This window comes from Myotis yumanensis, unplaced genomic scaffold, assembly GCF_028538775.1.
Source record: "Myotis yumanensis isolate MYYU_CA2020_CCGP unplaced genomic scaffold, mMyoYum1.0.hap1 SCAF_9, whole genome shotgun sequence".
Classification (NCBI taxonomy): domain Eukaryota; kingdom Metazoa; phylum Chordata; class Mammalia; order Chiroptera; family Vespertilionidae; genus Myotis; species Myotis yumanensis.
In genome coordinates, this window is record NW_027223760.1 from 73234193 (window position 1) to 73259097 (window position 24905).

The following is a 24905-nucleotide window of genomic DNA, read 5'->3' on the forward strand; positions in this document are numbered from 1 at the left end:
ATTCAGGTGATCAGCAGCCTAGCCAGGTTCTCTAGCCAGGTTCTGTCCAGGATCTCCAGCCAAGTTCTGTTTTATTTTTTTTATTATTTATTTATTTATTTATTTTTAGAGTTTTTGTGAGTTTATTTGAGCCAAACTGTGGACATATGCCAGGAAGCAGAACCTCAAGGAATTGAGATAATGCTTCGGAGAATGGCGGGGTTACATTTGTATTTATACATTTGCAATCAAAGGAGGGACATTGGTGACAGATTAAGGAGGAGGGATAAAGCAAAGCAGGAAAATCCCTGGGATTGGATAAAAGTAAAATGATGGACACATACTTAGGTGGGTACAGGATCAATTAACTAACAATGAAGGAATTTGGGGTATCTGTCCTGGCGTCCAGCACATTTGGTTGTGCCCCAGGGGCTCCAGAAAAAGGGAAGTTACAAGTTACCCAGACATTTCAAGGGTGTGTTATCATAGATGCAAAAAGACAGATAGGCTCAGTTAAGGTAAAGGTTGACCTTGTCAGTGAAGATACTGGCCTAGGACGTAACTGCCCACCATAACTGCTTTTAGTTAAAGTTTAATTTCAGACCATCCTCTGTGATTACTTTAGGCCTCTGAGTTTGTAAGACTGCCATGCAGGTCTCCCCTAAGCTTGTCAGGTCAGCATGTGGCCCCTTTCGTTCACAATTACCTTCTCTCCATTAAGAGGTCCATAAAAAGGAGCCAACTGAGATCCACAAGGGGAGTCAGCAGGAGCCATGTTTGTTTTTCCCACCCCGTGATAGGGTTTTGCTGAGGGGCCACTGCTAGGTCCCCACTTGCTCCCCCCCCCCCCCCCTTTGGCCTGAGATGGCAGGGCAGTACAGGGGCTTCGAAGGAGCAGGTCACGACTCCTCATTCCCAGAATCATCATGGTCATCACAGTCGGCATCTTCCTCCTCCTCTTCATCCTCAATGTCAAGGTCGTACAAGTCGTCATAAAGCCAATCTGAGCTGTTGTCATTGGAAGGCACTTTAGTTTTGATGCAATATTCTGCCAGGGTCGTGGGGACTTTCACTCCATCCTTTTCTGCTTCGGCTTTAGTGGCTGAAACCTGTTTTCTAATGATTTCAGCATATTCTTTGTCTTTTCCTTTACTGTCCCTCCATTTCCTGAACATAACTGAAGCATCCGCATTGGCTGCGGAGAAGATGTTGGGCTCATTAAGCAATGAGATTACACTTAACAGGATAGTCCTGACATTCTGAGTAGGATTCCACCTTTCGGAGTTCAGTTGACCACTCTGTGGGGCATCTACGGGTGGATGAAGAATTGAAATGCATACATGTCCACTCTCATAAATGTTGGGGTGCCACATTTTGGTCAAGAATCTGAAGGTAGGTGGTGAATATGGGTAGTCAATAGGAAATTTAATATGCGCCTTGAAGTAGCCGCCTTCGTAGAGGGTGTTGGGGGGTCCGAAGATGGCAACCTCCCAGTTGTAGAGGTCGGACTCATCCACCAGGGTGATCCGGGAGCCCTCCACCGGCTCCTCCTGCAGGGACTTGAGCTCCAGCATCAGGGCCTTCTGGGAGCTGGCCATCGCTGCAGCAGCGGCTGTGCCTGGCTGGGGCCCCAGTCCTCACACACCAGCTGAGCTGGACCAGGCCCCTCCCCTCGGCTCACCCTCGGGCGGGGCCGCACCTGGCCCCGGTCTTCACACACCCAGTGGGCCGGACCAGGCCCAAGATGGCCCGTGGGCTGGCCCTGGTGCTCCTCACACACTACACGGGCCAGGCAGGGCCTGGCCTTCTCCTCACACGGGGGCCAGTTGTTCGGAGAGGGTGAAGGAGTTAGGGGAATTCACTCCCGGTCCCAGTCCCGGAGGGGGCCTCCACTTGGGGGGGGGGAGAGGAGAAAAGGTGGAAGCGGTCAGGAGAGGGGGCCAGACCGGCCCGGGAGCGCCGTGCTCGCTCGGTCGCCCTCTCGTTCTTCTCTGGGGCCGCCGCGGCCGCTGTTTCTCTTTAGAATAGTGCAAATGGGCAATCGTGCACTCACCTAAGGAGCAGATCCAGGGCTTTCTGTAGCAGGAAAAATAGGAATAGGTCAGCTCAAGGACCAAGCCTTGATGTGTGGTTGAAGTCTCTTCCAGAAGTCTACCCAGCCAGGTGAGTTCCCAAGACACTCTTCTGGAGAAGGTTCCAAGTTCTGTGTTTTATTGTCTTGTTACATCTGTATTTATACCAGTTGATTTTAATCCTATTATTTCTATTCCAAAGGTTAGGGCGTTTCTTATCTCCATTCTAGGGAGTAAAGATTATGTAGCTTAAGCATGATTATTCATAGTTAAAGTGATTAACTACCCGTCTGGCACTTAGTTAAGGGGTTTTATTTCCTCCCTAACTTCAGGGGAAAATCCCTACCTGGGGAAACAACCTTTCTTGGAGAGGTGACCTTGGTTAAAACACATAGCGCCAAGAAGGGGAGCAAACATATTAAGAACAGTATACCACATATGCCAGATCCCTTGAAACATATGCTGTGCAGATGTTCCTTCCCTGCAGCAACTGTGTCAAGCAGCAAGGATGGACTGGCTTCCGGCACTTTTTCTTCTATTTTCTTCCTTGCTCAGAGTTTGCTGTGGGTCTAATGACTCTCTGGGCAGTTTTCTTCCACATGATGGCTCAGCATTCCAGGCTCTTTTATCTTAGACATCTACACCTCAACAAATGATAACCTGGAACAAAGAAAGTTTTAAAAAAAAAAAGGTAACAAAGAGAATTGTGTGCCTTCTCTTAGATATTTCCATCCAGAAGCAGTATGTGTAACTTTCACTCACATTTCAGAGGCTAAAGTAAGTGCCATAGCCATGCCTAACTTCAAGGATGTGGACAAAGTCCTCTCAAATGTCTAGGTCAGAAAGGAGTGCTGAAAGTATTGGTAAGCTCCAATGCTGACAATGCTATTTTACATTAAAAAAAGTCATGCCCTCACCCCCCTACTGTCCATGTCCATTGCTATGCTTATATGCATGCATACAAGTCCTTTGGTTGCTCTCTTATCCCTCCTCCCCCTCAGCTGCCTTCCCTCTGAGATTTGACAGTCTGTTCAATGTTTCTATGTCTCTGGATCTATTTTTGTTCATCAGTTTAGGTTGTTCATTATATTCCACAAATAAGTGAAATCACATATACTTATCCTTCTCTGACTAGCTTATTTCACTTAGCACAATGCTCTCCAGGTCCATCCATGCTGTTTTGAATAGTAAGAGTTCCTTCTTTTTACAGCCATGTAGTATTCCATTGTGTAGATGTACCACAGTATTTTAATCCACTCATCTGCTGACAGGCACTTGAGCTGTTTCCAAATCTTAGCTATTGTAAATTGTGCTGCTATGAACATAGGGGTGTATATATCCTTTCTGATTGGTGTTTCTGATTTCTTGGGATATATTCCTAGAAGTGGGATTACTGGGTCAAATGGGAGTTCTATTTTTAATTTTTTGAGGAAACACCATACTGCTTTCCACAGTGGCTGAACCAGTCTGCATTCCCACCAGCAGTGCATGAGGGTTCCTTTTATTCCACATCCTCACCAGTACTCGTTTGTTGATTTGTTGATGATAGTCATTCTGACAGGTGTGGGGGGGTGGGAGTGGCTGAGGAGAGGTCAATGGGGGGGGAAAAGGAGACATATGTAATACTTTCAACAATAAAAAATTTAAATTTTTTTAAAAATTAAAAACTTCAGTACTGGCTGGTGTGTCTCAGTTGGTTGGAGTGCTCTTCCATATACCAAAAGGCTGCACGTGTGGGAGTCAACCCATTGGTGTTTCTTTCTCATGTTGATGATTCATTCTCTCTCTCTCTCTCTCCCCCACTCCCTCTCTAAAATCAATTTTAAAAAATAAAACATAAAAAAACCTTCAAGTCTGTATCAAAGAATGGGGCTGAAGTTATGAACAGAGGTGGAACTTGGGCCACCAATAAGCAAACCCCTATGCCTGCCCTGCTTCCATTCATGTTGTGTTTTGTATGTTGGGGGAGGTGGAGTTAAAAAATCCCGAGTTCAGATATGTCAAAGTCAAGATACTTCCATCTAAGTGGAGTGTCAAATAAGTAGTTAAATCAGAAGGTCAGAGGACAGGCCTGGGCTGGAGATTTAATCTGGGAGACTAAATGCATATCTACAGTTGGATATGAGAGTGTGAAGCCCAAGAGTGGTCCAGCCTGGTGGTTAGGGATAAGAAAATGTGGAGAGGATAATTAGAAGGCAGTTGTGGACAGAACCCTGCTGACAACCAAAATTAAGGGGAGGGGTTCTAAAAAGGAGACTAAAGAGGAACAGAGAGGAAGGGGGAGAATTAAGAGAGAGAGTGAAATTGTTAAAACTAAGGGAAAAGAGCTTTAAACGCTATGTGTTTCTGCTCTTATCAAAGCAAACCCCTGTCCTTGTGCTCTGGATCCTGCCCCTTTTGTTGTCAGTTCCTCTCTCTTGGGTGGCCTTTCTAAACGCTGTCACATTACAAAGTTTTAGGCACACGGGTGTCCTTTCATGACTCCAACATCCCAAGTCCTTCAGTGCCTTTGCACTTACTCTTCCTTCTGCCTGGCAGGCTTTCCCCCAAGTTTTCTAACAATTAACTCTTTGTAAGTCTCAGCTTAAATGTCATCTTCCCAAAGAGGCCTTCTTTGATCACACTATGTAAAGCAGTTCTCAATCCCCACCTGGTGCCATGGGTGCTTGTCTTAGTCCATTCAGGCTGCTATTTAAAAAATGCCATAAGCTCAGTGGCTTATAAACAACAAACATTTATTTTTCACAGTTATGGAGGCTGGAAAGTCAGACTATGGCTCTGACAGTTTGGGTATCTAGTGAGGATCTACTTTTTGGCTCACAGAAGATGCATTTTCACTGTGTCTTTACATGGTGGAAGGGGGCAAGGGATCTGTGAGAGGTCCCTTGAAAGTACACTGTGAGTCTCCACCCCACTACAAAAAAGCTACAAGAGGATATAAGGAAAGCTTAATTGGGGGAGAGGTGGAGTTTAGGAGCGTAAGGAGTGGTCATTTCCTCCTAAAGTATTACATTTTCAGCAATTGTAAAATAGTATGTTGGTAACAGAGTTGTTAATAATATGATGTAAGTAACATTTGAGCAGGCAGTCTGAAATTCAATTGCAGTGCAAGCAGGGAAGCTAATCAAAGGTTGGCATTTTTGTAAGTGCTTGCTGCCCCACCAAAGCTGTGGGGCTCAGCATCCCCCTTGCTCTGGCCCCAGGCCAGATAACTCTGATGTCATAACCTGGCTACACCTTTGAGGCAGGACCTCCTCTATCTATATGTCACAGTGCCTAGGACAGTGTCAAACACATAGTAAGTGCCTAGAACGGTGTCAAACACATAGTAGGTGCTCAATAATTATTGAATAAACATTAACACTTGCACTCTCTGAATCTGCAGAGAGCTTAGATTCAGGCTGAAAATCACACGATTTTAACATGGAGAAGTTCACCTCAGTGGGGCCATTTGCAGTTGGGTATTGGCAAAATGGCCAGAGTGCAGGGAGGGAATAGGAAGAGAAGAGAGGAAGTGTAGCCAGGGAGACTGCTCTTTCTAGAAGCTTGGTTGCGAAGGGAAAAAAGAACAGGACAGTAATTACAAGATGCAAAATGACAAGAGAGAGTTTTGTTTTATTTTAAAAAGTAGCAACTTCAACTTTTATATATATATTTCATGAGAATAGAACCAGTAGTGAAAGAATGGAACATGTATGGGAGGGAATAGATAACTGATGGTGTGAAGACAAGAGCAAAGTTAGCACATATAAGACAAAGAATTCCCTTTCCTCTGGGATAGCAAAGAAGTAAGGATAGGTTGGGGTGGGGTGTAGGAAGCTGAAGGAATGGGCTTGCCACTGGCCCTTATTTTCTTTCTAAACAGAAAGCTCAGAAGTAATTGTTCTTTTCAATTTCTCCTCTTAACCAACTTAATTCTGCTCCACATTTGTTCCATCCCCGCTTCACATTTGACGTTATGCTTTGTCTGTCAACTACTCCCTGTTCTGGATCCACCTGCAGCCCCTAGACCTTCTCTGGACTAGTGTATAAACATGGCCAGTCTTCTGGAACTACCCTGTCCTTTAATACCAAATGACAAAGTCTTCCATCCTGTGAAATTGTAGAATTTCCAGGCTTTTATTTGATTTTTCTAAGTATTAACGAGGATTCCCATGGAATCTTCTCACATTTCACACACTTCATCACCTTACTTCTGTAATTTGGTTCCAATTGGTGTAATAATCCAGCCCAAAGATGGACACAAACTTCTCCTGTAACTCCCTAAAATAGAACATATTTTCAACAAGATTTTAAAAAAATATTTTTTTATTGATTGTAGAGAAAAAGGGAGAGGGAAAGAGAGATAAAAACATCAATGATGAGAGAGAATCATTGATTGGCTGCCTTCTGTATGCCCCACAGTGGGGATCTAGCCCACAACCCTGGCATGTGCCCTGACTGGGAATCAAACCGTGACCTCCTGGTTCATAGGTCGATGCTCAACCCCTGAACCATGCTGGCTGGGCTAAACAAGATTTTATTTGAAGATTTAGGGATAATAGAAATGGATAACAAGAAAGAAAAGTAAAAAAAAGTATTGAAATGTCCAGCCCATTCTGTTCCTGCTCTATCTTAAGATCATTTTCTCAGATGTCAGAAAAGCCTAATAGCAAAAACACTATTGATTTTCCTTACCACATAAAAAACTTGCTAAAACCCCTCCCTATCTGAACTTTTCTGCACTTCCAACCAAGTTTCTGTCTCTCTGTCAGCTGTCTATTTCTTTGTCCATCCCTGCAAAAGTTTCCTCCCACAGCACACAAAAATCTCTAGCCTTCCACAGGGCCTTCTCCAAGTCACACCCTGCTCAGCAAAACAAAGCTGGAGGAACACATTTCTGGGAAACAAAAGCCCCAGTTGTTAGTCAAACCTGACCAAGCATCACGCCACCACACCCAATGCTGAACAGGAGGGCTTCTCAAAGTCTCTCTGCAGAGAAATCTCCTCCGGTCTGGGAATCAAACCAGAACCTGTTTGACTTGTAATTGTTTTAGATATGCTTTTGGTAATTATTATGGATCAAATACTTAGTTTGTGGGTCACATATATTTATATCTATATATGCACATTGTCTTGTTACCACTGCAGTTCTATTTCTGCCTCTTCATATGACTTCCAAACTTCTGGTGGAATACAGCATACCGTATTAAGTGGGAGCTGGTGCCACCTAGTGGACATCATCTCCTTAACAGCTTTGAGTCCAGGATTTTTTCTCTGCCTGGTGATCAAGATGAAGAAGGTGACTAACATTCATTAAGTGCTTATTATTTATTAGGCATTGTGTTAGATGTCATGTTAATCTATTTAAATTCATTGTCTAACTTAACCTCCAAAACAACAATAGGAGGTGGGAACAACTATCACTATTTTGCAGAATATGTTAAGTGAGACAAGGAAACCTTGAGTTGCCTAAGGTCACTCAGAGTTAAAATTCCAGAGCCCTTCATTAACATAAAACACTGAGTCAAGTCTATCGATGGTTTAGTACAATGCTCTATGATAGATGCTATTTTAATAGAAATAGTCTAATTTTAATTCATTTTACTTGAATTTGATATAACAAAAGAACAAGAGGTAGAAATATTTTTCTTTAATATGAGGAATATTACTTTGTAAGAACTCTTTCTAGGTTAAGAAATTATGAAAATCTTTCAGGAGTTATTAATACTTTAAACTACTTTTTAATTTTAGACATTAAAGGTAGAAAACCCATGAAAAATTAATACTCACATGCTTTCTGTCACCTATCCATAGTTTTTCATTGCATATTTATTTTGTTCAGGTTTATATAGTTCACATTTTGTTCTGTAACCCTAATGGTTTAGTATTGATAAAGTTATATATCTAAACCAGTTATATTTCACTAGAATGTAAGTTTCACATAGGCAGATGGGTTATTTGCTCTGTTCACTGATATATTAAAATGACTAGAAGAGTATGTGGCACTAATAAGTACTTGTTGAATAAATTATTTACCACGGTTATTCACTCTTATTTTAAAATTTTAATTTCTCTTCTAATTGGCTGGATTTCACTGTTTTATATGTGTACATGTATAAACACACACACACTATAGGGTTTTTTCTCCCTTAAGAAAAGCTCAGACATGCCATGCTGCTTGAGTTCCTTCTGTTTGAAGACGTTGACTGTTATCTTCTGGCATTAGATAATCTCTTCTCATTTTATCTAGTGAACTCTGAATATTGGTGTAATAAATGGTCACTAATTCTTTGTAATCCTAGTGGTCAGTGCCCTCCTATCATAAGTAGCTTTAAAAAAATGATTTTAGAGAGCGGAATTGGGGAAGAGAGAGAGAGAGAAACATTGATGCGAGAAGCAATGATTGTCTGCCTCCCACTTGCACCCAACTATGTGCCCTGATCAGGAATTGAACCTGCCACCTTTCAGTTTATGGGACAATGCTCCAACCAACGGATCCACACCAGCCAGGGCTAATTAGCTAGTTTTTTAAAAAACATATTTTTATTGACTTCAGAGAGGAAGGGAGAGGGAGAGAGAAATAGAAACATCATTGATCCACTACCTCCTGTATACCCCACACTGGGGATAGAGCCCACAATCCAGGCATATGCCCTGATCAGGCAGGAATTGAACCATGACCTCCTGGTTCATAGGTCAACACTCAACCACTAAGCCATGCTGGTAGGCCAATTAGCTATTTTTTATTGTGAGCTTTTATTCATTTGCCACATTTATTTGTGAGCAAAAGTTAAATTTTTATTTTGATAGGGCCATATTACTAGTATCTCTGATGATATTCTTCAGTAAGTCAACAAGTATTTTGTGAGCACTGTCTGCTAAGAAGTGTGTATTATAGAAATAGTAGAGGCCCGGTGCACAGAAGCACTGCTGCTGAGTCGGGAGAGCTCCTGCAGCCACAGCTGCGTTTGCCAACCATGAGCTCAGCTCCCCCTGTGGGAGTGCACTTACCACCAGGGGGCAGCTCCTGCGTTGAGTGTCTGCACCCTGGTGATCGGTGCGCATCATAGAGACTGGTTGACCAGTCGTAATGATCACTTAGGCTTTTATATATATACATAGATGGATGGCCAATGAACACTATCCTCATGGAGCCTGTCTTGTACAGTAGATAGAATAAGTATATTGCCACAATATGAAGTAGAGTGTGATGTCTTCAAAGAAACACAGTGCCTGGATGTTCTAAAGGAGCAATAATTACTAAGAAGAATGAAGCAAATAAACATTTATTAAAAGCCTGTTATTTGGCAAGCAATAAAGAGCTTTCACAGACATTATTGCCTTTGATCATCAGGACAACTTTGTAAGGAAAGTTATCATTATCCCCATTTTATTGATACAAAAATTAAGCTTAAGTAATTGACAAATTATCACACAGAAAAAGTTGACATTTGAACCCAGTTCTGCCTAATTCCAAAGCTCTTTCTCTACTATATATATTACTTGTTGCAAGAATGAGTAAGAGAAGGCTTGATGGAGAAAGTGGCATATGAACAAGTGTCTTGTTCGATAGGTAGGTTTAAGATGGGAATCACAAATCCATGCCTGGTATTTTCCTCAACTGAGGGACTGATAGGTATTAAATCTACTATCAAGAAATCGTTTTGGGGAGAATCCAATATGGCTGCAGAATAGGTGGAAGCTACACTCACCTGCTCCAGTTCCAAACTGGATTTACAGCTAAATTATAGAGCAATCAACTTGAATAACCAACTGAAAGCTAGCTGAAATGAAATATAAGGATTTACAGAAGAAGCCACATAGACACTGGTAAGAAGGGTGGAGATGCAGAAAGGACTGGCGCCAGAACCCACATGCGACAGGTAAGAAGCTTGAGGGATAGCTCAGCTACAATACCCTTTCTCTCTGAAATCAATAAAAATATATATTTTTTTAAAAAGTGGCAACATCCACATCACAGGGGTACCAGAAGAAGACGAGAGTAAGCAAGGCACAGAGTACCTGTTTGAAGAAATAATGGATGAAAACTTCCCTAACCTGGTGAAGGAAAAAGGCACACAAATTCAGGAAGCACAGAGAGTCCCAACCAAGAAGACACCCACACCAAGACACATCATAATTAAAATACCAAAGGTTAAAGACAAAGAGAGAATCTTAAGGCCATAACAAGAGACAGAAAAGGTCACTACATAACACTAAAGGGATTGATCCAACAAGAGGATATGACTCTTGTACACATATGCACCCAACATAGGAGCGCTAAATATATGAAGAAAATATTCATGGACATATGGACACTGAGAGATCACAACAATATAATCACAGTAGGGGATTTTAACACTCCACTGATGCCAATGGAGAGATCTTCCAGACAAAAAAAAATCTACAGGGAACAGCAACCTTAAACACTACACTGGATCAGATGAATATAATTGATATTTACAGAACATTTCATCCCAAAGGAGCAGAATATACACTCTTCTCAAGCACACATGGAACATTCTTGAAGTTAAACCACATGTGTTAGGACACAACATAAGTCTTAATAAATTCCTGAAGACTGAAATCATATCAAGCATCTTCTCTGATCACATTGGTCTGAAACTAGAAATCAACTACAATTAGAAAATTGAAAAACACTCAAACACCTGGAGGCTAACTAGCATGTTATTAAACAATGAATGGGTTAACAATGAGATGAGTGAAGAAATAAAAACTTCCTGGAAATAAATGAAAATGAGCACAAAAGAACCCAAAATCTATTGGACACAGTAAAAGGAGTCCTGAGAAGGAAGTTCATAGCATTAAAGACCTACCTTAAGAAACAAGAAAAATCTCAAATAAACAATCTAACCCTACAACTAAAAGAATTAGAAAGGGAACAACAAGAAAAGTCCAGAGTAAGTAGACGGAAGGAATTAATAAAGATCAGAGCGGAAATAAGTGACACAGAGACTAAAAGAACAATATAAAAGATCAATGATGAACCTTCAACCACACTCACTAAGAAAAAAAGAGAGAAGACCCATATAAATAAAATCAGAAATGAAAGAGAAGTAACAACTGATGTCACAGAAATACAAAGGATTGTAAGAAAATAGTATGAACAACTATATGACAACAAATTGGACAACCTGGGTGAAATGGACAAATTCCTTGAAACAATCTTCCAAAACTCAATCAAGAAGAATCAGAAAACCTGAACAGGCTGATAAGAACCAATGAAATGGAAGCAGAAATCAAAAGACTCCCAGCAAACAAACAAAAGTCCTGCAACAAATGGCTTCACAGGTGAGTTTTATCAAACATTCCAAGAAGAACTAATACCTATCCTTCTCAAACTACTACAAAAATTCAAGAGGAGGGAAGACTTCCAAGGTCTTTTTCCAAGCCAGCGTTATTCTAATTCCAAGACCAGACAAAGAAACTACAAAGAAAGTTACAGGCCTGTATCCCTCAATAGAATATTAGCAAATCAGATCCAGCAATACATTAAAGAGATCATATACCATGGCCAAGTGGGATTTATTTCAGAATGCAAGGCTTGTATAGTATCTGCAAATCAATAAACGTGATACATTACATAAAAATGAAGGGAACTCTGGCTTTTCAGTCCATTGTTTTTCTCTTACATGTAACAGTATTAATTCACTCCCACTCCCATTTAAGATTTGCTCATTGCTTTTTAATATATCACTCAAAATTATGTCATTTATATATCATGCTGGAATTTGTTCATATGTTCCTTAACTGTTACTTTGAAATCTTACTTTTCAAGGATCTTTACAATTATACCTTCTTCTATTTTTCAGTACTTCAAAGCATGGATCAGCAGTACAACTCAAGCTGATTGATGTCCTCTATAGAAGCTGTAACAGCTTTCCTGTCTGTGCTGTTACTCTTTCCTGTTTGAGATGCCTCTTTCAGTGCTCTCCTCTTTAAATCCTACCTGTTAACCGAAGCTCAGCTTAAATCCCCCCATAAAGCTTACTTAACTATCCTCAGTCCTCCTGCTCCTTATTTTCTCTGAATGTAGGTAGCACTGCATTCCCTCAAAACACACAGAATTTAATTATGTTTTTATTTATTTCTACAAATGCTAGCCTGTGTGGTACTTGAGTTAGGGACTATTATTTATACAGTTCTTACTTTCTGCAGTCTTAGGCACTACAGAGTGACACAACTGAAACAGCATTAAGGAGATGAAGGTGAATGTCCTGACCGTGTATTGAGGAGTTTTGAACAAGTTCTTGGGAAAACAAGCTCTCTGATGCCATCCTATATTTCTCACGGCATAAATAGTGCTAGGTGAAAGGAAAGCTAGCAAAACATCCTGAAGAACATTGGCTTGTAATTCATAAGATATCAGGTCTGTCACTAAGATGAAAATATGCACCTCAGTGCTTCAGATTGTCTATCATGATGATGTTTTGTTTTTGAAAGCTTAGGATAGTACCCTGCTATAAAATAAATGTGAATACCAACTTTCAATAAAGCAACTGCGATTGATTACAGCATGCAGGTCACCAACAATAGATACCAGGGTGTAGTAGTAAAATACAAGTCTGTGTATAGTTTCACTTATCAATTTAGGTAAAGAGAATACTTTGTCTTACTATTACTGCACTGGTAAGTGAGGCAACTAGAATTAAGGAAGAAATGCATATAAAGCACAGATGCTAAAGCAATGCATGAAAACAACAGATGCCAAATCAAGTTAAGTCAACAAATGTTTATCTAACATTTTATCTACAGGGAATCTAAAGTGAGTGAATCTTCCCTCAGTAAACTTTCATAACTTGATGGACCATACAACGCTGACAAAACTTCTGATTTACTGATTATGTAAAATACAGTTGTAAGGTTCTTTTTCATTGTAATTCTTTAAATATTAGCATCAGCCCTAACTGGTTTGGCTGAGTGGATAGAGCGTCAGCCTGCAGACTGAAAGGGCCCAGGTTCGATTCTGGTCAAGGGCATGTACCCAGTTTGGGCTGTGCAGGAGGCAGCTGATCGATGTTTCTAACTCTCTATCCCTCTCCCTTCCTCTCTGTAAAAAAAAATCAATAAAATATATTTAAAAGATAAAAATAAATATCAGCATCAGCGGACAGTGATATTATTCAGAACCTGGATTTGCATCAGTCAGAAGCATGGCCCGTAGGCTAACTATGAGAATAGAAAAAAATAAAAAGGGCTCTTTCTCGGTGATAACTCCCTTCGTTTACACCCCAAATTGGTGAAATGTCTGATCACATCAGTACCGCATCATCTCCAAAACAAAAAATAAGCCCAGCCATTGAAAGCATCTTGAAAACCACTTAGTAATTCAGAAACTTACATTGTAAAAGTTACCTTTAGGCAGAGGTAACTTTGATTCCTCATTGCCCTTCCTTGTGAGCGTACTTCACTTGTTCATCACGCTGCAGGCAGAGTGGAGTAGGTAGAGGGCCGATCCTGTCGTCACTGGAGGCTGTTACTAGCTGCACCGATCGAGCTCCTTGCTGCACACACGCTCTTCGGAGCTCCCGGCCACGGAAAGCATTTCTGTAAAGAGGCCAACATCACCTCCTCTTTACCTAGGAACCCCGGCACCGAAAGCGTGCACAACCCAGGAACGATGTCGTCACCAAGGGAGGACACGAATAGAACCCAAATCCCTCGACTCCCCAGCTTGTGTTTCCCACTAATTGTGCTCCTTCCTTTCTGCTCACTCCAAGGGCAGCAGGTGTCCAGGGCTGGAGCAGGGAGCGGGCGCCGATAAGCCGGGCCCGCGAGGTGGAAGCTGCGCTCAAGGTCCCCAGGAGCCGCGCTTCGGCGCTGCCCTTTGTTCTGGCCGAGAACGATGAAAGCGGCGGCCACCGTCAACCCCCGGGACCAAGAGCTGGAACTAGGTACCGCCAGTTGTGGCAACTCTCTCTTCCTCATGTTCAGGCCTTTCCTTTTTAGCCTCTCCCTTCCCGCCAGCCCGACACGCTGCCCCCTCCGCCCCCCGCCGCACTCACTGCGGGGTGTCCCCCGGGCGGCTGCGCTGCGCGCGCCTTTAGCCTGAGCCCGAGCCCGCGCCCGCGTCCGGTCCTTAGGATGCGCGCTCGGGGGCTTCCTAGCGGCGCGAGCGTTTTTCGCTGGAAAATGAATGCTAGTCGCGCATTACGAACGTGTTGCAATGGTTAGGAACGTGAGAGGTGGGAACCGGGTCTGTGCAGCTTCTCACGACAAAGCGGCCTTTAGACAGTAAGCATGGAGCCCTTCTCTCCAGCTGCGCGCCTCACGCAGCGCAGCCATCCTCGGGGCAGCGACCTCCCCGCGGAGGACGCCGTGCAAAGCGCGCGTGTTTACACTCTTCCCCGACCTGGGGGAGGAGACAGGCGCTCCAGGACCCCGGGGATGCCTAACCGTTGCTCCGCCCGCGGGGTGGGGCGGGGCCAGCCCAACGGCCGAGCCTGCGCAGTGGGCCTGGTGGCTCAAGGGCGCCGGCGTACTCGAAGTCCCAGAATGCAACGCACCGCGGGGGCGGGCTTCCGCCTTACCTGCCGCGAGCTCGTCCCACCGGCTCCTACCGCTCTCCCCCTCCCCCGCTCCCGTCGGCCTCCTTTCCGCAGGGAAAGGCTACTTTCTCTCGAAGCACGTGAGCAGGAGCCGTAGCGACCTCAGCCTCGAAGCTCTTCGCGTCCTCGCTCGCTCTTCCTCGCCCGAACTATGCCTGACTCCCTCACCGGAGTCGGGTAGTGTACGCGAGAGCGCGCAGCCCTCGGAAGCCAAGGCCGGGGCCACCGGGTCGCACTTCCGCCTCCCGGGCTCCGGAAGGTAGAGCGCACGCGCTCCCTGCGACTCCGGCGCAGTTGACTTCCGCTCCCACTGTGCTCCGCGAGCCGAATCATGGATCACACTGGTAAGGAGGCGGAGGCAGTGGGGGGTCCCGGTACCAAGCCCCCTTGGCCGGCCTGGGACTGGTCGCCCAGCGGGCACCGGGGGGTTGTGCTCGCCCTGCAGCGCTGGGGTGTGGCGGCGAGAGAGGAATCTCACGGAACCTTCCCCGTGCCCGGCAAGCGCCTGCTGCTTCCCGGCCTACCCTCCGGTGTGGTACCCACAGCCTCGGTGCCGGCAGTAGCCGCTGCTGATCTAAGGTTCCGCTGAGCTCCGAGCCCGAGCTGCGGGCGGCGCGGGCCCTGCCCTGCCTTATGGGGACTGGCGGGTAGATTGCAATCTCGGAGTCGGGGAAGCCTCGGGGTGCTGGGGAGTTGATGCGCGAGCGGGGGCTGGAGACTTCCTGCTGTCTCCGTCCGCTTTGCGCGGCTGCTCCCGCGGTCTCCGCCGGTCCTTCGTGGACTGGAGGTGGGAGAAGGGAGTCAGAGGTGGCTTTCGGAGTGATACTCGGATCGGCTTTTCCACCCAAACCCCAAGCATGCTCCGTGCGTCGGCTGTGGTCCTTACTCATCATTTGGGTACATTTACAAAGGCGAGCTTAAAATCAAGACGTTCACATCCCTTTCTCCACGTGATGGCTCCACTCTTCGTTATGTTTTTTTGTTTTGTTTGTTTTTGCTTTTGCTTCCTTGTGGCATTTGGTTTGGAGTTAAAAAGCGCTCCATAGAGTTGTGTCGATCATGTGGCAAGGAGGGAAAATGGGTTTTTCCCTGTATGAAGTGTTGGTTGGGATGTCTTCAGTGATCAAACAAATATATTTACATGCCAGATACCTGTAGGCCTGGAGATGGAATGATAGAATGGTAAACAAGACGGAGTAAGTTATTGCTGTCATAGGGATTACATTCTTTTACAAACTTAAAAGACCCCCAATCTTACAGATCATAAGTTCTTTGAAGACAATAAGCGGATGCTGTAGTGAAGACTAACTGGGAGGGCCCTTCAGAAGGCCTTTCTGTAAGGGTTACATTTATAATTTGATGACGAAGCCAGCTGTGGAATAAATCTGGAGGACAGCAAGTACAAAGACAGATAGGAAAAAATAGAGAAGACCAGTTTGCTGCAGCTTAGTTATTAGCAAGAGGGAAAGAGCTCTAGGCTGAGATTGGAAAGGAGGGTTGGAGTCAGCCTGTGCAAGACTTTGAAGGCCATTGCAAAGATTTGAATTTTAAGTGCAATATGAAGCCATTGAACGGAAGTGAGGAGAGACATAATCTTTTAAAAGTGTAATAGGTTCTGTGGAGAATGGTATAAGAGAGGGAGGTAAAAATAATAGAAAATAGACAATTTAGGAGGTGATTGCAGCAAACTAGAAGGGAGGCTTGGTTTAGTAAAGGTGGCTCTGTTTACTGAAAATGGAAATGGGTAGATCCAATAAATATTTCGGGGTTAGTACTTAAACACGTACTGATGGGTTGGTTTGGATGTATGTGAGAGAAAGGAGAGATGCCTATGTTTTTGGTTTGAGTTGGGAAAAACGTGGGAGAAAAACAAACTTTTTTTAAGGGGTAGAGGTGATTCATGGGAATTTGGGAACAAGATTTTGGACTGCTAAGTAAGAGATATACATTGAGAGTCATGCAAGGGGAGATGTCAAAAGAAAGATTTGAGCTGAAAAGCACGTATTTGGGACTTGTACTGCAGAGTTGATATTTTAAGATAATGAGGATGGACAAGATCACTTAAGGAAAGGGAATACATAAGAGAGGAGGTCCTAGACCCCAGGCTCTAAGGAGCTCTCATACTAGTTTGGAAATACAGACTTGAAAGTCTGGAATATTGATGTTAGAGTAGTAAACATCCAAGGTTAGCAAAATATTTCTCATTTGAGCCTATTACTGGAAATGTAAGTCAAACCCCATCCACAGTTTAGAGAATATTATGTTAAATTATAATATGGGTGGGTGTGTACTGATTATTTGGTATCCTAATTCTCCTAAATTAAAAAGTTGCTTAAGAAAGTGAATGTTGCCGAAACCGGTTTGGCTCAGTGGATTGAAAGGTCCCGGGTTCGATTCCGGTCAAGGGCATGTACCTGGGTTTCGGGCACATCCCCAGTAGGAGATGTGCAAGAGGCGGCTGATTGATGTTTCTCTCTCATCGATGTTTCTAACTCTCTATCTCTCTCCCTTCCTCTCTGTAAAAAATATCAATAAAATATATTTATAAAAAAAAAAAAAAAAGAAAGTGAATGTCATCCTAACATGAAAATATTCACCAATGAGCTGACCACTTAAAAAATTAGTTCCTACTAGATAATCCCTGCTGCTTAACACTAGCTTCTTTTCTATTCTTGTAGTTAATATTGTTAAATCCTTTATGTTTCATATCAGGCAGCAGTATCAAATGCTTATATAGATTGTGATTACAAAGCTTACAAAAGAATCAGGTTTTCATGAAATTCATAAACTATTTGAGTCACAAATAATGTCATGGGCAAGTGAGGAAATACCTGTTAGCCAATTAATTGAAGACATTATGACATGGTAGGCATCTCAGAAGAATGATTTTAATAATAAAGGATTAAGAGATGCCCTTGAAATTGATGAAACCCTAGAATTTATACAGAAATGAGATTTTATGATCACGCTGAAAAAGTCATATAATGAAGGCTACCCTGTGGTGCCCTAATAGAATTTTGCTGGTAAAATTACTCTAAGAAACTTCTAGTTAACACTTGATTCATTCTTTACTCATTCTAAGAATTAGCACTTAGTTGTAACTAGCCTAAATTTTGTAAAGTATTTCTTGTTTCCTTTAAAATTCTAAATATACTTAAAAAAAAAAAACACCTATATAATATAAAAGTGTTATTCCTTGTTAAAGTGGGTTTACCTAAAATGGCCAGTTATATCCTTAGTTCTCACTTTGTAATATCCAAAGACTTTTGTCATTATGGGCTTTGTGTTTTTAGTTGTCATATTCAAAAGGAAATTGTTCTGTATGTTCTGATTCTTAAACCAAAAAACCCAAGACAGACCCAGAATGAGCAGGCAGTGATATATTAAGAGGCAGCAGGCTCTTGAAAGTATTGGTAGACTAAGCAAGTATCAGTAGTGACTTCAAGTGTTCAGGGTGATGATGTCAAAAGGACTTGGAATGTTGGCATTTTGATCATTCACCAAGGTAAAACCATTAAGAGTCCTTTAAATATCAGAAGGGAAAATTTGAACTGTTAACTCTCTGTCTACAACTTGCTTTTTAATTATTGGAAAATTAGGAATACCTTTGAGAAAAACAAATCATCTGTCATATCTGTCTTTTGGCAATTACATTGCTTGTAGGCAGTTATACTTAAATAAGCAGCTAATGTGAAAGCTGATGAAATACATTATTCAACTCAACACATTTAGTGAAGTGTTGAAAGTTGATCAAGTTGGGTTTATCTGAACTCAAGATTTTAGCTGTCCATGTAATTCCTTTTCCATGAATTTTGTAAGTAATAGTAGAAATGAGAATGAAAGATATTTAAATTATTAAGGACCTCTTTTGAATTTTGTTCTACATATTTTTCAGAAAGAGTATAAATCATTATTGTGAATTTAATTTGAAATCCTACTAGCCTTGTAGGTCATTAGTTATTATTTCTAAATTTGGCTTTACTGAATGTAATGTGGTCAGCTTGGCTGTCAATTTTGATTGTACTGTCTCCTACAGTTGCAGTTAAACAGCCTGTTCAATAATTTGTCATGTTATAAACATTGCTATTTTAAAAAACTATTTTTAGCTTCATTTCCTACTTTGTAGTACTTCCCTTCATGTCTTTAGTAGGTAAAGGTATTTTGTTGTATTGTAATATCTTGTCATAGACTTGAAAAGGTGATTTTTAAGCTTCAAATGGAGTCAGTTCTATGAAATAATGCTACTGTTACTCATGGGATGAGTTAATTTATTTCTTAGTCAATAACAAGTAAGGACTTAGAAAGTGTCAGTTGTTTAGATGTAGTGGAAGTGCAGAAACCTTGCATCTTCCTGAACTAATTTTCCATTACAATGCTGATTAAGAATAAGAGTCATATGTGAACATACAGAAATGTTATGGCATGGATACATTATTGCATCTTTCTACTAGTAAATGGTATGACAATTTTTACTATGTTTCCATATGCGTTTTAGAAAAACTATTTTACACTTAAGGTAATAATCATCTTCCTTAAACCAAACTTCAGGTCAATGCATTATTTATTTACTTTTACCATTGTCAGTGTTAGTTTTGTGTTTTCAGCTTTATTGATTGCCCTGATGTAGATTCAGTTTACTAAATTTATTGAGTGCCTACTTTGTATGTTTGATGGAGATGGGGATGCTTTTCTTTCTATTTCTCCTCCTTTCTCTTACTTTTTCCTTTAAAATATCTCTCAAGTTACTTTAAGACAGAAATGCTTATCTTGGGCTTATGAAGGATTTTATGTTTCTATAAACCCCTCTGGAATTATATGAAAAATTTTATTGTCTACATTTTTAGGGAGAGTTTTATAACTTTTGTCAACTTTTTGAAAGGTTCCATGTCTCAAAAAGCACTTCTTTAAAGGGTTTATCCAAAATAGAGAAAATTAGCACTTAAACTTACATAACAAAGTATTTAAAATCTGAACCCAGATATTCAAACCTTGATAATGATGGATATGCTGCTTTAATACCTGTAATAGAAGAATCTTCAAAAAGAAAAACTAACAGAAATTACAACTTTTTCCCCCCTAACATAGACAATGAGTTACAAGGCACTAATAGTTCTGGATCATTGGGTGGTCTTGATGTTCGAAGAAGAATTCCTATAAAGCTCATCTCCAAACAAGGGAACAAAGCCAAAGCTGCACCTCGCACACCAAGGACTATAAACAGAATGCCTGCAAAGGCTCCACCTGGTGATGAAGGTAATTTGTTTAAACTAACAGGACCAGAAGTCTTTTTGTTGTATCCATTTCCACCAAATAATGCATGTGATTTTGCTTTTTATACATACCTTTTAAAAATCTTACATACTCTCTTCATTCCTCAGTTTTACTGATGTCTCATTGTGGCATTTTGTATTTTTCTGTCCCTTTACAAATACAGGTGGGGCAAAAGTAAGTCTATGATTGTTCGTATTGAAAATAATGCAATAATTAATAAATAATAAAATAAAAGTAAAGTAATATTAAAAGTAAAATTGTCCCTCTCCCCCACAACTAGTCTCTCCCATAACTTGTCTCCCCCAAAATGATTTGCTATGACATTTTTATATTTACTTTTTTCATGTAGAACTGCTCTTTTTTTATATTATTTTGCCTTCTTAGTACATACAGATATACCTCACTTAACAAAATAGGTTTAGATATTTCATTTATCAATAACTTATGTAATAATTTTTCCAAATTTTTGCTGTTAAAAACAGTGTTGCTTTAATTATCCTTGTACATATACCTTAGTATGTATACTTTGTAGAATTTAAACTTTGCATGATTTGGGCATTTTAGAACTTGATGGATACTGTGTATTTTAGAACTTCACAGTATTGTCAAGTGGCTTTTCAAAACCAGTACATCATTTTATGCTTTCATACACCAATATTAGTACATACTATTAACCTTTCAAAAATTGTTTTTTTTAACGCATTTTTAAAATTATGAGTGGGATTGTATATCTTTCATAGTATTGGTCATTTCTTTTACGTAGGAAATTTACCTATTTATATCCTTTTCCAATTTTATTTTCTGTTTGATTGCCTTTCTCTTGATTTTTATGAGTTCATTGTAAATTAATAAAATTGGCCCTTGGTCATATATTACGTATATTCCCCATTTGTCTTGAATTTTATATATAAAACTAGAGGCCCAGTGCATGGATTCGTGCACATTGAAAGTAAATTAATTAGAAGGTGGCCAGCGGGGCAGGACTGGGCAAGACGGGCTAGACACGCCTTGGAGCCAACCTCCTGCGGTCCCTCCTGGGGCAGCACTGGGACTCAAAGGGTGTCTGCGGAGTGAGCGGGGTCCCTCCAGTAGGTGGGGGTCCCTCGGCCAGGCCTGCAGGGATCGGGCCGAAACCAGCAGTCCGATATCCCCTGAGGGGTCCTAGAGTGCGAGAGGGCACTCTGCAAAGTTGCTATCGTTCGGCAACTCCTGGGTTGAGCATCTGCCCCCTGGTGGTCATTGTGCATCATAGCTACTGGTTGGACAGTTGCTTGGGCTTTTTATATATAGATTTTTGTTAAAGAAGATTCTAGGTAGCAGAGATATCTAGTCTTTTCTGTTATGACTTTTAGGTTTTATGACATTCTTAGAAAGGCTTTTCCCATATTCCATGAATATAAAACAGTTTTCCCAACTTACCCTTATACAGGGTCAGCAAACTATGGCCTGTGGGCCAAATAAAGTTTGATTGGAACATAGCCATGCCCATTCATTTAAGTATCATTTATGGCTACTTTCACAGTATATTGACATAGCTGAGTAATTGCATATATAAGTATTTAGTTATATGGAATTTTACAGAAAGTTTGCTGACCCCTGCTTTGGAATATTATGGATGATACGTATTTTGTTATTTAAAATAAAAAAGTGGAACCTGGGTTTGTTTATTTTTTTCTATAAAATAGCCAGCTATATGTCCCAACTATTAAATCTATCTTGTTGAATTGGAATCCCACTATTATCATATGTTAAAGTTCTATTAGTATTTGTATCTATTTCTAGATTTTCTATTCTAGACATCTGTCTATTCCTTTTTTAGAATCAAATTGTTTTAATTGTACCTTATATTATGGTTCCCCTTATTATAGAATTTCTCTCCCTATTTGAACAAGTATTTGAAGTCAAATGTTATAAATCCGGGTAGTAGAACTTAGGGCTGCTGCTGCATTATCAGTAACTAGATTCTCCCTTTTTGGTCTTTTTGTTTCTTAAAAACTACACAGTAATGTACATATCTTGTAATAATCCCGACAATACAAAAAAGCTAAAATCTCCCTTCTACCCTCTTCCTGTCAGGTATCCCTTCATCTTTTCCTCTCCACCCAAGCCCACATCTCTTTTTAGGGGGAACTACCATTACCAGTCTCTCTCTTAATAGAGCAAACTGAGGCTGAAGATAATTTTTGGATACATTCAGTTCACCTATTTAGGGTAAAAATTGTTCATTGTCCCCCCCACACACACACCTCCCTACGCCCTCCCAGGCATTGTTCAAAATATGGAGGTCTGGGTGCCAGCATGGTACAAATATACAAATATATATATGGTTTAATGATAGATGGCAGTGCTGGTTGAACTACTCTGAAAAATGATAATGTACTCCTAATTTCATTGGCTGTTGTTCTCAATAATTTTTTGTTTCAAATAAATAAGAAAAATTGATTTTTTTTATTTTGAGTTTTAGATGACACTGGTTTTTGTAAGGTACAAATGGGCCATATAAGAGCCTAAGTTCACTCAGTTGTAACTTTCAGGGACACTCTTTGAACTTTACATTTGGTTGGAGATAATTAGATAGCAGTGTCTATATTAGCTTTAAAAAATTTTTGCATTGCTGTGTGTGTGTGTGTGTGTGTGTGTCCGTGTCCATCTGTCTGTCCTATCCTGGTTTGTGCTTGTGTGTTTGTATACAGGTGCTGTAATTTAGCCATTTGGGCAAAGTTAAAAACTTGTGTGTCTCCCTACTCTGTTTAATAGTTATAGGGCCAAAAGAGTTGTGAGAAGCCTAGCATTTTGGAGGGATAGATTTGTCTTCTCAGTTTTACTTTAGTTAATTGGATTCTTCCTAGAATCCCTATCTAACTGTTCATTTGGTTCTTTTGTATGAGATGAGAGGATTACCATCAACCTTTTCAATAGGTCAGAAAAATTGAGTTCATGCAATCTTCATATTGCTATGCAGTATAGGAGAGTATACTTGTGAATAGATATGATACGGCCTTTTCTGTTTGGGTGATTAACCAAGGAGTCGTTTTTTGCTTTTTAAAAAAATATATTTTATTGATTTTTTTACAGAGAGGAAGGGAGAGGGATGGAGAGTTAGAAACATCGATGAGAGAGAAACATCCATCAGCTGCCTCCTGCACACCCCCAGCTGGGGATGTGCCCACAACCAAGGTACATGCCTTTAACTGGAATCGAATTTAGGACCTTTCAGTCCACAGGCCGACACTCTATCCACTGAGCCAAACTGGCCAGGGCCAAAGAGTCGTTTTAATTTAAAGGATGAGGTATCAATATGTTGATGTTTCTAAAATCAGGCTCAGTTTAAAGCTGAAGAAGAAGATATCTAATTTACTAAATCATAGATGAAAATGTGCAGAATTTTTTGTGTTTCATTATATCCTTTTAGCTTCTTGCAGCATGATACTTTTGTAGTAGGTTAAAGTAAATGATATACTAGTATATCTTGAAAATTTGTGTAATAAACGATGACAGTAATTAGTAAAGTTTTATACTAGAAACTAAAATTTGTTTCTAGTATAAAACTAGAAATGTGCATGAAATTTGTGCACATTAAAAGGGAATTAATTAGAGGAAATATTTTAATATTGCTATTTGCCCTTTCTCTATAATAGAAGTGTCAGAGATGAAAGAAAATTAGTAAAATGTATATGAAAATCTCCATCCTGTCAGAGTCTGGGGCGCACCGTGGGACCCAGAGTCAAGTCCCCACCCACCCGTGTGTGCCTCAAAATCTCACGAGACCCAGACCTGGCCAGCCCCACCCCCGTCAAGCCCTGCCAGGTGGGGGGCGCAGCCTCAGGTGGCCCCACCTCAGGTCCCCCAGCCCTGATGCCAGGGCGGGGGGGCACGACTTCAGGTCTCCCAGGGTGGAGGGCATGGCCTTAGGTCCCCCGGCACTGGGGCAGGGGACGCAGCCTCAGGTCCCCCGGCTCTGGCGGGGAGCGCGGACTCACGTCCCCCGGGCTGGCGTGAGGGCATGACAACCATTTGTATATTGGCTCTTTATTATATGGGATAGTTGGGTCAGTAATAAGAGCACTTGAATGGGAATGAAGCGATCTGAGGTCTGTTCCTAGCTCTGCCACTTACCTTCTCTGTATTGTTACAGTCCCCTTACTACAATATTTTCTATTATGAAGTGAGAAAGTTGGACTACATGATCACTAAGATAATTCCTAGGGGATGTTGAAACTAGTCTTGATTATCTTGTTCATAGAAGAGCTTTGAAAAGAATCAGGGAACAGGTCTATTTTACCTTGTAATGAAATTTTGAGATATGAAAAGTTAATAAATAATCCTTTCTTTTCTCAGAAGGATTTGATTATAATGAAAAAGAACGGTATGACTGTAAAGGGGGTGACCTGTTTGGAAATCAACGAAGATTTCCTGGACACCTTTTTTGGGACTTTCAGGTATGACTAAAATAAAAGCATTTATTAGAACAATAAGATATTTTAACTATTTTATTAGAGCAATGGAGGATACATAAAAAATGGCATGAACTTTTATTATAACTGTATCTTTCAGCACACACAACTCATTTATTAATGTCCTATTACCACCATTTCCAAAAATAATTTGAAACAGTTTTTACTTAAGCCAAGTAAAATAAAAAAAACAAAAAACATGTTAACACTATTTAAGAAAAAAGAAACAACAAAAAACTGGTAGCACAGCCAATAGTGCGGAATATGTGAGGATATCAAGAAACTTTTATTTCTAATTGTTTTAACAACATTTATAAAATTTAAATTCATTGTGTAAATTATAGGTATGATTTTTTTAGAAATGATTGAAAAGGAAATTGTAATTATATCATTTCAACAGATAAACATCCTAGGTGAAAAGGATGATACACCAGTTCATTTCTGTGACAAATGTGGATTGCCTATTAAGATCTATGGGCGAATGGTAAGTATAATTGAATTCTATTTTATAAATGTGAACATTTTTGTAGAGGTAAGATTCTGAAATTTAAGTAGATAGGTTTTTCACTATTTAATGA

General features: G+C 40.8%; 1 protein-coding gene and 1 pseudogene across 2 annotated transcripts in view; one reads left to right on the forward strand and one right to left on the reverse strand.

The window, feature by feature from the left end:
* On the reverse strand, window positions 1-14838 carry LOC139016516 (ubiquitin-conjugating enzyme E2 R2 pseudogene; annotated as a pseudogene).
* The window catches only part of CBLL1 (Cbl proto-oncogene like 1), an 18951-nt gene continuing 8672 nt past the window's right edge, over window positions 14627-24905 (forward strand). The window contains exons 1-4 of one of the 2 annotated variants that reach the window (XM_070424665.1): window positions 14627-14946; window positions 19688-19855; window positions 24215-24312; window positions 24728-24811. In XM_070424665.1, coding sequence (XP_070280766.1) covers window positions 14934-14946; window positions 19688-19855; window positions 24215-24312; window positions 24728-24811 — 363 coding nt within the window. In that variant the 5' untranslated portion in view covers window positions 14627-14933. Of the gene's footprint in view, window positions 14947-19687; window positions 19856-24211; window positions 24313-24727; window positions 24812-24905 lie in introns of both variants that reach the window. The other variant, XM_070424664.1, reaches the window with a different exon arrangement.